The sequence below is a fragment of the Sarcophilus harrisii genome, chromosome 3 (genome assembly GCF_902635505.1).
Source record: "Sarcophilus harrisii chromosome 3, mSarHar1.11, whole genome shotgun sequence".
Classification (NCBI taxonomy): domain Eukaryota; kingdom Metazoa; phylum Chordata; class Mammalia; order Dasyuromorphia; family Dasyuridae; genus Sarcophilus; species Sarcophilus harrisii.
This window is the reverse complement of record NC_045428.1, coordinates 293,612,999-293,626,906: the sequence shown is the minus strand read 5'-3', so window position 1 is coordinate 293,626,906 and position 13,908 is coordinate 293,612,999. Positions and strand designations below refer to the sequence as shown.

Here is a 13,908-nt window from a genome sequence, read left to right as displayed (position 1 = left end):
GATGATCAACTTTGAAAGACTTGGTTCTTCTCAATGGTTCAGTGATCCAAGGCAATCCCAAATAAACTTTGGATAGAAAAAGCTATCTGCATCCAGAAAATGAACTAAGGAGACTAAATGTAAAAAAACACTATGTCTCTTTTTCTTTTTTTTTTTTAATCTCTCCCACGGTTTTCCCCTTTTGCTCCAATTTTTCTTTCCCAACATGATTCATAAAGCGATGTGCATTAAAAACCAACCAACCAAACAAATAAATAAAACCCGGTGTGCTTACGGGAAAAGGGCATCAAGGACTCGCTGGCCAGTTAATAAAGGGTGATTGGCAGGTAACTTCTCAGTGACAGGTCGGACTTGACGGACAGGCCACACTTGGATCATGGTGAACTTTTCTTTTATCCCCTCAAATTCAAGTTCCAAGACAACATCCTATAAAAGGACAATATTTGCTATCAAATCGATTGTTTCTTATTCTAATTGTAACAAAATGATAAATTGTAACTTTTAAACTAAGTATGTGATATACCTCAACATGAGAACCAAGAATAATTTGAACAATATTAAACTATAATTTTTTGGAAAAGTTTCATCCCTGTATTTGTACTTGTATATCATCATTACTTAAGTATACAAATATAGACAGATGAGAGAAGAAAAGGGTCTGCTGGATTTCTACAGGAGCAGAACTTCAAAAAGACAGTTTAAGAGGGAAAAATGAATGAGAAATTTCTCCTGTTTCTTAACCAAGCCAAATAAGATTTTGTAGCCCCCTTTCCAAGACTTACTCTGTTAAATAATTCTGATTAAAATAAAAATTACAAGAATTCTTTTCAAAGTTAAGTTTTACTTATTGAGTATTAATTGAAGCAAAAGACAAAGACAGTATCAGGATAAGAATTACATTGTCCAAAACATTTGGAAGATACTTACTGAGGTATCATAGTTGCCAGGTGGAGCAATGTATGTCACTGTCCCTCGGTTGCGGGGTGGCAGCATTAATTTGTGTTTGATGAGGGAGTTCTCATTTACTAATCCATAAATATCTCCACCAGTGATATGACTGCCAACCTAGGGAACACATAGTTGTTGTAAAACAAATGGCAATTAGTTCACCTCCAGTGGAATAATTCTGTGATCTTAATTTTACTGCTATCATTTTACTTAATATGATTGCTATATAAAACACAAAAAAATTCGAAAGATGCTTTGTAGTTTATTTGGGATTACATTATAATTATATGGAATTTTCTAGTGTCATTTCCTTCAATCTAACCTCTCACCCCTTCTAGCTCTAAACCTTTGATCATCTTTGCCAAAACATTAAAAGATCTTGGTCACTGAACCACAACATACCCGAAGGTTTTTAGAAGGTGTAAATTCCCATTTGATATCTCTGCTAAGAGCAGATACATTGACTCCTCTGGGAATATAAATGCTTTGTGTCTGATGGCTGATGTCTGACAAAGGCCTCTGAATACCATCAAAAATGGCTCCCATTATACCAGGACCTAGCTCCACGGAGAGGGGTTTGCCAGTCCGGAGGACTGGATCACCAACAGATACACCAGCTGAAAACAATAAGCTAAGGAAAAACTTGATATTTTAAAAGTTTTAGCAGAAATAAAAGCACTACACATTGTATACATACATATTATGAAATGAAGAAGTACCAGATTACAGTAGAAAGAAAATCATGAATGATGAGTATATACTTTAATATTTAATATTAGGGTCTGCAGTTAAGTCCAATTCATAGTAATAAGTTCAAAACTCACAAATTAAAATTATACTGAAAAATCTTAAGAATTGGAAAATGATTTATATGAGGAGAAAAGATAAAAACCACAGAAAAATGGAGCTAAGGAGATAAAAAATTCAGAAAGTGAGTGAAAAATGATGAGAAAATTTATAGACTTTACAACGCCTAGTTTCATAGCTATTTCCTATGGTACATTTTCTGAATCACAATACTTTGAGCTATAGTTTCCTAAAATTCCTAAAAATTTATTAAATGTAGACTATTTGCAAGGCTTTTTAATAAGTTTCTTATAAGCCCAGTACTTGTGCACTAGGGTTACAAAGACAAAACAAATATAGAATATAAGCTAGGTCTTGCAAGAATAATTTGCTTTTTAAAAGACAAGCAACTTTTAATAAATTTCTTACAAGCCTACCATTTTTAGCAATTAATTGGATCCATGGCAAATTTTAAGAGAATAGATTCTGTGAATTGCTATGGTAGGAAGCCAGATTGCAAAGGGCTGTGGAATAAGTGGGTAGTGAGGAAATGGGGACATCTCATTATGGAGTTAGAAGATGCAGAGAAACTGACAGTTAAATTTTTCATATAACCAAACAATAGCAGGAAGTAGCACAGGATGAATGAGATTTTTCCATAGGTACTTAAAGGGAAGGGAGGATAATCTCCTTCCCAAGATTTCTGTGAATGCTGTTTCTACAATTTGCTGCATAGTCCTTTGGAGATGCGAGAACAACTATCTTGAAGAACAGGCACGTTGATGGAGTACTGTCCCTAGTTCCACAAGACTGTCCTTCCCTCCCAATGGACTTTTTGTACTGTCATTGCCTCCCACCAGTCTCTACATTGCTGTTCTCCAAACTGCTCCTTACTCCATCATCTTTTATGCTACCAAGCTGCTCTCTCTGCAATGGAGTAAGTTCCAGGTGAAATTTTAGTTTGAGATGACTCAAGGCAATGAGAAACATCATTTTATGGTGACTCTAACCTAAAGTGCTTATTATAGGTATATGCAAACAGACCACCATTTACATACCAACTAACTTAAAGAAGATGAAAAAATTAGGGCAGCTAGATGGTGCAGTGGACAGAACACCAGCTCTGAAGTCAGGAGGACCCGAGTTCAAATCTGATCTCAGACACTTAAAACTTCTAACTGTGTGACCCTGGGCAAGTCAGTCACTTAACCCCAATGGCCTCAGGGGGAAAAAAAATATGAAAAAATTGAGACGAAGAATCTGATAAAATCCTTCAAATTGGGTCAACATATATCTTGATATGCAACTTAGCACTATAAAAAAAGCAATGCTAAACAAATCTTGTACAAATCCATGTAACCACATAAAATAATAAAGCAAAATTTGAAGTCATTTTTACAATTACATGCAAAAATAAGTAATAATTTCTTATTAAGTCTTTCTTTCTTTTTTTCAATTTGAAAATTGCAAACATATATTTAGGTTGTTAAAATTATGATTCTCAAAGGTTATTATTGTATATTATTAACATTCATTTGCATGGTTTTTAATTTGACTTATCATGTTAGTACAGAACTTAAAACCAAATTTTTTTCATTTTAAGAAATATTTCTTACAAATCTTTCTGGAGAAAAATCATTATATTTCTAGTAGTTTATATCCCTTTTCCAGTCTCCTCAACCTATTTTGTCACACACCAGAAGAGGGTTTTGTGTGTTTACATTTGTGTATATTTTAAATACCATGCTTCCGATTCTGTAAATTAAAATCTGAAAAACATATATGTTGCTTCTGCCTTTGATATAAAAATGTTAATATTGTCAAAAAGGCAATGTTTTTCCATTAAGAAGAAGGATACAGGTTTCTTCATACACCTGGATAGTGGCCATATCACCTTCCAACCGAATAATCTCTCCAACCAGTTCACTATGACCCACTCTTACCAGTTCATACATAGCTGCACCAGCCATATTACAGGCAGTGACCACTGTAACAAAAAAAAAAAAAAACTGTCATATACTTTTATCTAAAATTAAAAGTTATAATTAAAACTAAAGTTAACATGATAAAAATTTTATTCCTTTTGTTTTAAAGCAAAGTAGCAACTGTGGACTAAGGAACATTTATTTATAATAAGTGGATATAACAATTCACTTTCAGAAACACAAGGGACAAATAGATATTGTTGAGATCTTTTAGATAATGCATATGAGAATGAATACTTTGAAAAGTAAAAAGTAAATGATATTTATTTATGTAATTATAATTAGTATTATTATAATGACCATCTTCTAATGGTATATCTACTTAATAGAGATGAATTAGATGCAAAGATAGCCAGTTTTCAAAGAATTAGAATGATAAAAACAGAAATTGAAGCTATTCAACAGAGGTCCAGTTGAGGATGCTAGACTATTCTATTACCAACATTTGATATGAAATAGTTTCTTTCGATTAAAGCAGCATCTCATCACAATGACCCTAAAAATGCCCAGACAAATTCTGAATCACTATTTAAGATACATAGGCAAGATAACAATGCCAAGTAAATCAAAATAAGAGGCTGCTTATTGTGATTTTGGGGTTGCTAGGGTAGAAGGACGGAAGAGATTTACTTTTTTTCAGATGTAAACTGAAGTAAGTCTGCTAGTATTAGGCCTCCTATAATATTTGCTGCTTTAATACATAATAGCAAATGTTTAAAGAAGAATTATAGTAAAACCTAGGTTTAATATAAGCATTTTAATTAACTGTTATTATAGAACATTGTCAGTTATAAAGTCGTAGGTGCTGGTAATCAGTCTAAAAATAAGTGTGAAATAAAAAAATTAAATATCAGCATCTGGTAACTTGGACACTCATTACTATGAACAGGAAGCATCTTTTTTTTTTTTAAACTATGAATCAAACTCCCAAATTTTAATAATTAAAAAAAAAAAAAGACTACATGAACATATGAACTTGTTAGTGTGTATATTATATTTAATGAGATAGTTATAAAACTGCCATTGTTTGTACCTTTCTGAACTGTTTTCATGTGATTTGTTCTTTTTGGCATCTCTATCACTATCTAGCAACACATCCCACCAATATAATCTGCCCACTTCCCAATAAATAAATATTATGAAACAAAACAAATCAACACAATGATTACATTGTGGAAGAGAAGTTATTTTACAAACGAAAAGCTATTAATGGAAAATAGTTTCCAGGGATGGATGTAATTATACAAAAAAGTTTAAATTCATTCAACAAAATCATCAAATTTATAAAAAATGAACTTGAAAAAATTTAAAGCCAATGTTTCACCTAGTCAGTAAACAAGGGAAAGGAAGAAATGCTATCTTTTCCAGTTTACCTCTAACATTGCCTATTATATACATGACACTGTACCTAATAACTTCTATTTTTAGATGTAGCTAGAAATGACAATTTAGAACTGAAAGGAACCTTTAAGGTCATTTGGTATAATTCCCTCATTGTATAAAATAGAAAACTGAGGCCCAATGATTCACCCAAGATCAGGACAGTAGTTAACTAAGTGCCAGAATTGGGTTTGAATCTGGGTTCTCTGACCAAAAAGGCCAGTGTTCTTTCCACTCTATCTCACTCAGATACCTACAACTAGTTACTTTTGCTCTTTTAGAGTCCAAAGGCATTTCTTCTTAACAAAGAAGAAAAGCAAACTATGAAATGAATAGCTGTTTTCTTTCAACTATCTGCTATCACTGTGCCATTCACCTCCTCTTTTTATACACTCCATGATCCAGCCATACTGGCCTGCTTTGTTGTCCTTCAAACACCATACTCTTATCTTCGTTACCACAGATGCTAGTGCTATCAGTTCGTGAAGGGATAGGGTGCTGATTCTAGTTCTAGACTATTTATTCTATTATTTTCCATTTTCTCCAAAGATCTAAAGGCTAAACTAAGTTTTCTTTTACTTTCTCTAAAACATCTATAAAGACAAGAGGATATTGTATTACTGGTGCTGTTTCATCATGTGAATGATGGCGTCTTCTGTTTGTGTTTCTAATTTACATAATTAAATTTTTAAAAATTTGCAATATCTAATGAATTGCTGTTTTTAGAAATTTGGTTTTTGGTGATATATCTTTAGGCTTTTTAGGGTGAAGTGAGAGGATTTAGAGGAGCCAGATGCATAGGATTTAGAATAAGGGAAAGCACTGGAAACAAAAACCAAGCAATATGAGCAAAGTCAAATATCGAGTCAATGGAGCAAGAATTCATGTTAGATCTATAGTGGAACCAATTTAAAACCTTGTTTTTTAATTTCCTATAAGGGACAATTTCTTTAATTAAAACAATTCTGAAAGGTAAGTTTTTCTTATAACACAAAGACTAACAAATTGTATCAAGGATTCAAATATCAAACTTGTTGAATTAAACAGGCTGAAATAGTAAACAGAGGATCTTCTGGACATGGGACCTAGAAGGACCTGCAACATAATTAACTCATGTCCCTTTGTGATCTGATCTGGAAATCTAGAAATGGAAACTGAAAACCTGCCTTTTAATTAGCTAAAATGGACCAGACCTAGTAAATATAGAGAAACCATAGCCTAGGGACACTCTGAGGACAAACAAGAAAGCCCAAAGATTGCAGACAAGCTGTTAAAGAGGGTTTTTTATTCTAGGTGAATTAGTACAATATATTGATAAAATACATAATCATGGCATTTGACAATTTCTCATTATAACCCTTGTGGAAAAGATTGAGAGAAGTGGGTTAAATAACATATGGTAAGGCAGACTTATAATAAACTAGGGAAAACAAAGTCCTACAGTTTAGTATACTGACTTCATAGTGGGTTCATAGGAAAGAGACCGTGGGGAAGAAAAAGGATTTTGAGACCATGGGGAAAAATAAGGATTTTGGCTGATTTCAGATATACTTTCCTGGAGTTGAGAAAACCTGAGTTCAGACACTGAGACACCTTGAGAAAGTAAATCACTTTGGTTTGTCTCAATTGCTTCTTCAGTAAAATGTGGATAAAAATAGCACCTATCTCTCTGTGTGCGGGTCAAATGAGATAATATATTTAAAACACTTACTTAGATCTTGAAGAGAAAGTAATACCATTCTGGAACCTCCAAAAAGAAGAGAACATTTCTACTACATGTCAGATATGAGAGTTTTCCTATACAAAATGGAAGGCTAGGAAGTCAACTTTGGAAATAACTGCCAAGTAATCCAATCTGAATACAAAGAAATTAGAGGACCAAAAGAATCTTCTTATGGTTTCCATCTAGTTGTAAGGTAAATCTTCTAAGGACTGTTTTATTCTTTTTTATCTCTAGTCTTAGTACTTAGATCAGCAACTATAGAGAAAGCGCCTAATAAATGCTTGTTTGATTGACTATCCATGTAAGTCTTTTATAAGCTTCTTCCTTTCATCCTCTCTATTGGATATGGGTTACCACATAATCAATTAATCTGAGAGATCTGTCACCAGATGGAGAAAATAAAATAGGTAGGGGGAAAAAAAACTTTTAAATTTCTTTTATTTTAAAACTTCTCAAATTCAGAGGGTCAATTGCTATGGTAATTTTGAAGGTCCAAATTCTTTTTTTTTTTTTTTTCTTTTCTTTTCTTTTTTATTTAATAGCCTTTTATTTACAGGATATATACATGGGTAACTTTACAGCATTAACAACTGCCAAACCTCTTGTTCCAATTTTTCACCTCTTACCCCCCCACCCCCTCCCCTAAATGGCAGGATGACCAGTAGATGTTAAATATATTAAAATATAACTTAGATACACAATAAGTATACATGACCAAAACATTATTTTGCTGTACAAAAAGAATCAGACTCTGAAATATTGTACAGTTAGCTTGTGAAGGAAATCAAAAATGCAGGTGTGCATAAATATAGGGATTGGGAATTCAATGTAATGGTTTTTAGTCATCTTCCAGAGTTCTTTTTCTGGGTATAGCTAGTTCAGTTCATTACTGCTCCATTAGAAATGATTTGGTTGATCTTGTTGCTGAGGATGGCCTGATCCATCAGAACTGGTCATCATCTAGTATTGTTGTTGAAGTATATAATGATCTCCTAGGTCCAAATTCTTATTAAGCATCTTTACATGTAAAATTTTGTGAGGGAAAAAAAAAACCCTTGATTTCTATTCAAGAAAATTTCAACTTTGTTGTGAAGTAGAGATTTAAATGAGCAAATAAACTGCTAAGAGATTTAAAGAACAATTCAAGACAATTGAAAAAGGTCACATGAGCATATATAACATATAAAAGTTCTGAGGAAGGAGAGGTCACTGAAGGATAAGGTGGTCAGGGAAAAACTGACAAAGTAAAGTTGAGCTGGTTCTTGAAAGGCAGATGGAATTTGAATATGTAGAGAGGATGCCAAATAGGCTTACCTGTGAGTGGTCTATATACTAATAAAAGAACAAACTCAACAATGAAATAAAGAAGCAATCCTTACCAGGTCCTGAGACTCCATATACATAGCCAAATATATTTTCTTGCTCTTCATCACGGATTTTGGGTAGTCGGGAAAAATCCATCTTGCTAATTTACCTATACAGAAACAAAGCAAAAAATCAAATATTTAGAGTTGAAAGGTTCTGGGATACTACCCATTTCATAAACTCATTTCATAGATGGAAAATTAAAGCTCATAGAAGTTAAGTCACTTGGCCCAAGACCATCAGAGAAGTAAAGATACAACGTGGTAGTACTGCCCAAAGAAATCTGTAAATTCTTATTCATAAAACTCACAAGATACCTTCAAGTTGACTGGCTGGGACCAGGGTCTTATCATTTAAATCCAAATTACCAGATCCCAGGCCAAGTCCCACTTGGTCATAGTTTGGGCTTTAATTGGCTCAGAGTGAATCTAAGTAGCAATCATTGCCGTTTTGGCCAGAAACCATAAAGGTCTCCCCCCTTTAGACTGATTTTTTTTTTTTGGGGGGGGGGCAAAAGGGAACATTCTCTGCCTCATTTCTTAGATAGATTTCATCATTGGTTGGGCACTGCTTTAACCTGAAATCTGTTAAAGACTTTAGCTTAAAAAAGCCAAGGTCTCCCACTGCATACAGGACCATCTGCAGTTGTCCTAATCTATATTGTGCCACTGAACTCAAACAATTCTGGAGGAAAAAGTGAGGCAAGTGACTTTGCACAACTGTCCCTCATTTAAACCCAATTCACTTGAATGTCATGGTATTCCCTTTCCCTTTCCACTTGGAAAACTAAGGACAAACAAGAGCCTCTGTGGGTAGGAGATGCCCTAATGGGGACTCGACTGGAAATGACTAATTGGGCAACACAGCTCTTTTCTTCTTTCCCTTCCCTTCTGTCTACATCCTATGAATCCTACCCTTATCTGTGGGTGCTCTGCTCAAAGGTGTTGGAATCCTTACAAAGTGTTAACTCATTAGAGTTGATAGAGACAATAATTATCTAATTTAGCATGGTACTTAGCAAATTCTCTAACTCACTAATGTATTTAAGTACTCATTGGAGTTCACAAGTATGGGAGATTCACAAAGTTAACTTTGTAACTTTGTGAATTCACACCTCCCTTAATCCTTCCCTCAGAGGAGGAGTCAACATTTTGAGAGATCATATATAAGAAGCTGACAGAGGCTCAGTCAAGAGTTAGTCCCGAACATTGCCAGGAGTCAGAGAGCAGAGCGCTCTGGGAGGAAGCCCACAAGCCCACTCTCAGAGATGGAGTCAGATTCATTCCAATTTCCACTCTTCTGGCTGGAGACTGAAGAAAGCAGAGGCAGAAGCAATGGACAAAGCTGCAAGAGCTCTTAGAACTAAGGAGAGCAAGAGGTCTCTAAGAAAGCTAACCAGGCTTGGAAAGAGAGAAGAAATAAAACGTTTGGATTTTATTCAGCTGGCTGTATTTGAGGTGACTATTATTTGGAACTGAAACTAAGGCTGCCTCCTGAAAACCTCCCAGAGAAACCTGCTCTCACAGAGAACCATCTTATATTATATAAGAGAACACCACCCAAAAGGATGCAAATTTTGATCAATGTGTAAATTAGTTGTGCTTAACTATGCATGTTTATAAACAGAAAATGTTTTTCCCCTATCTAGATATATTTCTCATTCTTCATTTATTTCTTCAATTCTCTATTAATAGGTAGCCTGAATGTTGTTTCATCATGAGTCTTCTGGTTGGTCACTGATCCATCAGAATTCTTAAGTCTTTCAAAATTGTAGTCATTGTACAAACTGTTTTCCTGATTCTGTTCACTTCACTCAGTTATTCCCACTTTCTTCATTTATGCTCTGGGAGTACAGTAGCATTCTATCACATTTATATTCCATAACTTGTCCAGTCATTCCTCAATTAATAGGCAGCCTCTCAATTTCCATTGGAAAAAGAGCTTTAAACTTGTTTGAACAATCTTAGCAGTTTGCTATGTTTAGGACTAATCCTTTTTAAATCTATTTGATTCTTTCTCTTTTTTTTCTATCCTATTTAATGTAAAATGTATTTCTGCATGGAAACAGTATATGTATGTTTTATATTCTTTCTTCCTTTGACTACTTAAGATAAAGAGTGAGACGCCACTCTCTTGATCCCCTCTCCTTGTTTCATGTAATTTTGATTTTCCCTGAGTTAATCACTCCATCTCATCTCATCATTCTATCTAAACTTATTGATAATAATTGGGTTCCACAGTCACAATGCCTAGCCTTAAAATTCCCTTGGGCCATAACCTCCTGTTCTGTTCTAACTCTCTGCTAACTCTATAGCAAATAGACCCTGTGCCCTTCCCCATGGTTTCCTAAGCCATCATCCCTGGCCTGGCCTCATTTTCCTCCCTTCATAATCCTGAATTTTTAAGGTAGCCAGTTAGCCATTTCAGCCACACACTGTCCTTCCACCTTCAAATCTCTGGCCTCACTGTTTTATTCCTTTTTAAATTTCCATATGAGGTTAATCCTACTATATGCTTTTTCATACCTTATTCTCTCCTTTGTTCTGCTCTTCAAAGGGTACAGTGGGCACATCTCCTGCAACACCAATTCTTCTAGCTGTAACCCTGGTTTCCCCCCTCCCCCCTTTAAGCATCTCAATGACGAACTTACCTCCTTTGGATCTATGATCTCCCATCTCTTTTTTCTCTCTTTATTTACTGGTTCCTTTTCTATTGTCTACCACCCTACCCACATCTTCTCACCATTGCTTAAAAAACATTTATCTTTATAAGCCTTTCAAGCAGTATTTCAGAATCAAGCAAATTTCTTAAAAACAACAACTAAAACTTTCTATCTCCACCTTCTTGTATCACTTCTCAAGGAATTGCAACAAACTTCTCTATTTTTGAAATCACCAATTATCTGTATTAATAAATCTAATGGCCCTTTCTCAGTGTTCATGATCTCTCTGTAAATTCTTGACATTATTGACCACTTCTCTATCTTAGGCATTTAGGATATGGCAACAGTTTTCCTGAGTCACGTAACAATAATTAGCTAGAATTTTTAATGAACATTTCATTTGATCCTCATAAAAACCTTGAGATTTTTATCACCTGGGCTATTATTATCCCTATTTTATAGTTGAGGGTAAATATTCCTCATTTCGGTCTTAAAAGTATTATATGTATCCCAGGGCTCCATTCTAGGTCTTCACTTTACTCCACATGATCTGATCAGGTCTCACAGGTGTAAAATGTATACCCCTAGCACTTAGGTTTCTTGTGGTCTTCATTTTCATAATTCAAACTACCAACTAGCTATCTCTACCTCTGTGCTGCATATACATTTCAAATTCAATAGGTCCAAAAGAAAATTCATTATCTTTCCCCCTAATTGTACCTCTCCTAAGTACTTCTATTCTATTCAAGACATTACCATTTGTGTCACCACCCAATATGTATTTAGCAGAGTTTCTAGTATACAGTGTGATTCTAATTAATGTTTGTTGTTGATTGGTAATGTATGGATGGATTCAGTAGTTGGTGGTAAGGGAAGAGACCAAAGGAAGCATGACCAGTTAAAAGAACTGATAAAGTTGAAGTTTGGTCTTAAGACAGTGACTTTGAAGTAATAATGGCAAGACAAACATGAGGACCTATTTGCTAGAATCTGAGAAAATACATATTTTTTCAGGATGACATGGCACCTTCACAAAATTGATCACATCACTAGGGTTCAAGTCTTTGAATTATTAACTAAAACTATTAAATCATTGTCTTAACTTATTCGCTTTCATCTTCTCTTAGGGGAGTCATCCAATTTCTGGCCTTATTTCCTTCTCTAAATCCAATAATGTGGTTTACCAATTACCTGGGAAGTTAGGATACAGAAGAGAGAAAGAGGGATCACAAGGATCATATTCTTTTCCCTTATTCCCAGTCTTCCCTATATAGCTGTAGCCTTACTTCAAGGAATAAATGGCTAGTTTCATGGTAATTCCCCAAGAATCCCTCAAACATAAAGATGGGAAAAGAAACCATTCCATCTACACAATTTGTTTCTTTCCTGATTGTTCAAGTTGCTGCTCTCAACTCACACTTATATATATGTGACAATTTACAAAACAATCTTCAAATTTATTTATGCAGGGGATCCTTTAGTTTCAGAGTTTAACCTACTCCCTGACAACATGGGACCTCAAAAAACAAAACAAAACAAAACAAATAAGCAAGTCCCAGATCACTGGTGCTATTTTGGCTAATCCAGATGATGACATAACAAAAAAGAGAAAGATTTAAATTCAGGATTTGTATGCTGCTAAAAATAAGGCTTCAAAATAACCAACAACATTGAAAAATCTATAAGGTAATTTTATACAGGAACAATTTTGAAATACCTCACTCAAATCTATTCTGAATCAATTTATTCAATATTATCAAGTATTTCGATTAAGTGATATCAAATAGGTACTTATCATGTGCCAAAAGGGAAGGAGGAAAAAAGAATGGTAACATTTATATAACCAGCATAAACAAATAAATACCAGGTACTTTCAGCAGGGAGGGAGAACAGAGAAAGATACCAGCAGCTATAGTAGCCTCAGACATCAGTAGCGATGTCCCTTAAAACTCTAACTTCCTCAGTTTCCTCAAGTATAAAATGGGGATAATAGTACCTAACTTCCAAGGTTGTTTCGAGGATCAAAAAAAGATAATATTTGTAATGCACTTAGCACAGCTTCTGGTGCGCACGCATGTATAGATGTATGGTACTGAATAACTTCTATTTGATTGACAGCTACTTGAGACTTTCAATTTAAAAAAACCAAGTTGTTATCTCTTTAAAATCTTTTGCTCTAACAAGCAGCAAAATGCTTTGCTGAGAAAAAAATTAATTCGGTTTTGAAAAACAAACAAACAAAACCCAACAACAAAAAAAATCAATCTAGATTCCAATTAGTCCAATTATTTTCAATAGAGTTATTTTCCCCTTCAGAAAATGTAAAAACTCTGCTGCTGAGTTTTGTGGGCCTCTAGTTTGAGGCCTGTAGACTAGAGGACTTAAAGATCCCTTTCTCAAGCTAAATCTATAACCCTCTTACAGCAGTAGTTGAAGAAAAACAGGAAGAAAAATCTCATGACTAGAGACAGAAATTTCAAGTCATTCAGATGGTGAATTTCCGAACTCTGAACTTCCTTTTTCAATAACTATAAAAATTCTGAGTCTAGAGGAATATGTGAGTGATTGATTACAAGGACATACTCTTTCTCCTACCATATATATGTGTTTAGTGATTTAAAATATAAATATATATATTTCAGTTAAAAGTTGAGCATCAGAAAAATTACTCAGGGAAATATAATTATAGAAAATAAATGAACAATAATGGTACTTTATCACAAATAACTCAAAATGCTTTCTAGATATCTAAAATTCTTGGGAGCTAAAGAAGCAGTAGGATGTATTTTACAGAAAGCTTAGGCTAGAAATGTGATCTGCTAAGGATCACTTAAATGATTAAAAACCGTCTACAGAAAAATTCAAATTGGACTCCAGTCAGGAGACTTAGGTTGTAGGGGTCTGTTAAGACTGCTTGTTTTATTTCCCTTTGTATTGTCTTGATTTGTGGTCTCTATGATTTTCCTTCTTATGTATTTTTAAGGTTTTAATTTTGCTTTTTAAAAATTCTGTAACTGCAAGTGCTATTGTCACCTTGAGGAGTATAAATGATTCAATAT

The 13,908-nt window shown here is 34.3% G+C and overlaps 1 protein-coding gene across 1 annotated transcript in view; it reads right to left on the bottom strand.

Moving 5' to 3' along the window:
• Positions 1 to 13,908, bottom strand: part of ATP6V1A (ATPase H+ transporting V1 subunit A) — a 44,987-nt gene that overhangs the window by 16,703 nt on the left and 14,376 nt on the right. The window contains exons 2-6 of the mRNA XM_003763591.4: positions 8,202 to 8,296; positions 3,593 to 3,721; positions 1,351 to 1,565; positions 928 to 1,065; positions 275 to 426 (exon numbers count right to left, since the gene is read on the bottom strand). Coding sequence (XP_003763639.1) covers positions 275 to 426; positions 928 to 1,065; positions 1,351 to 1,565; positions 3,593 to 3,721; positions 8,202 to 8,283 — 716 coding nt within the window. The 5' untranslated portion in view covers positions 8,284 to 8,296. The remainder of the gene's footprint in view (positions 1 to 274; positions 427 to 927; positions 1,066 to 1,350; positions 1,566 to 3,592; positions 3,722 to 8,201; positions 8,297 to 13,908) is intronic.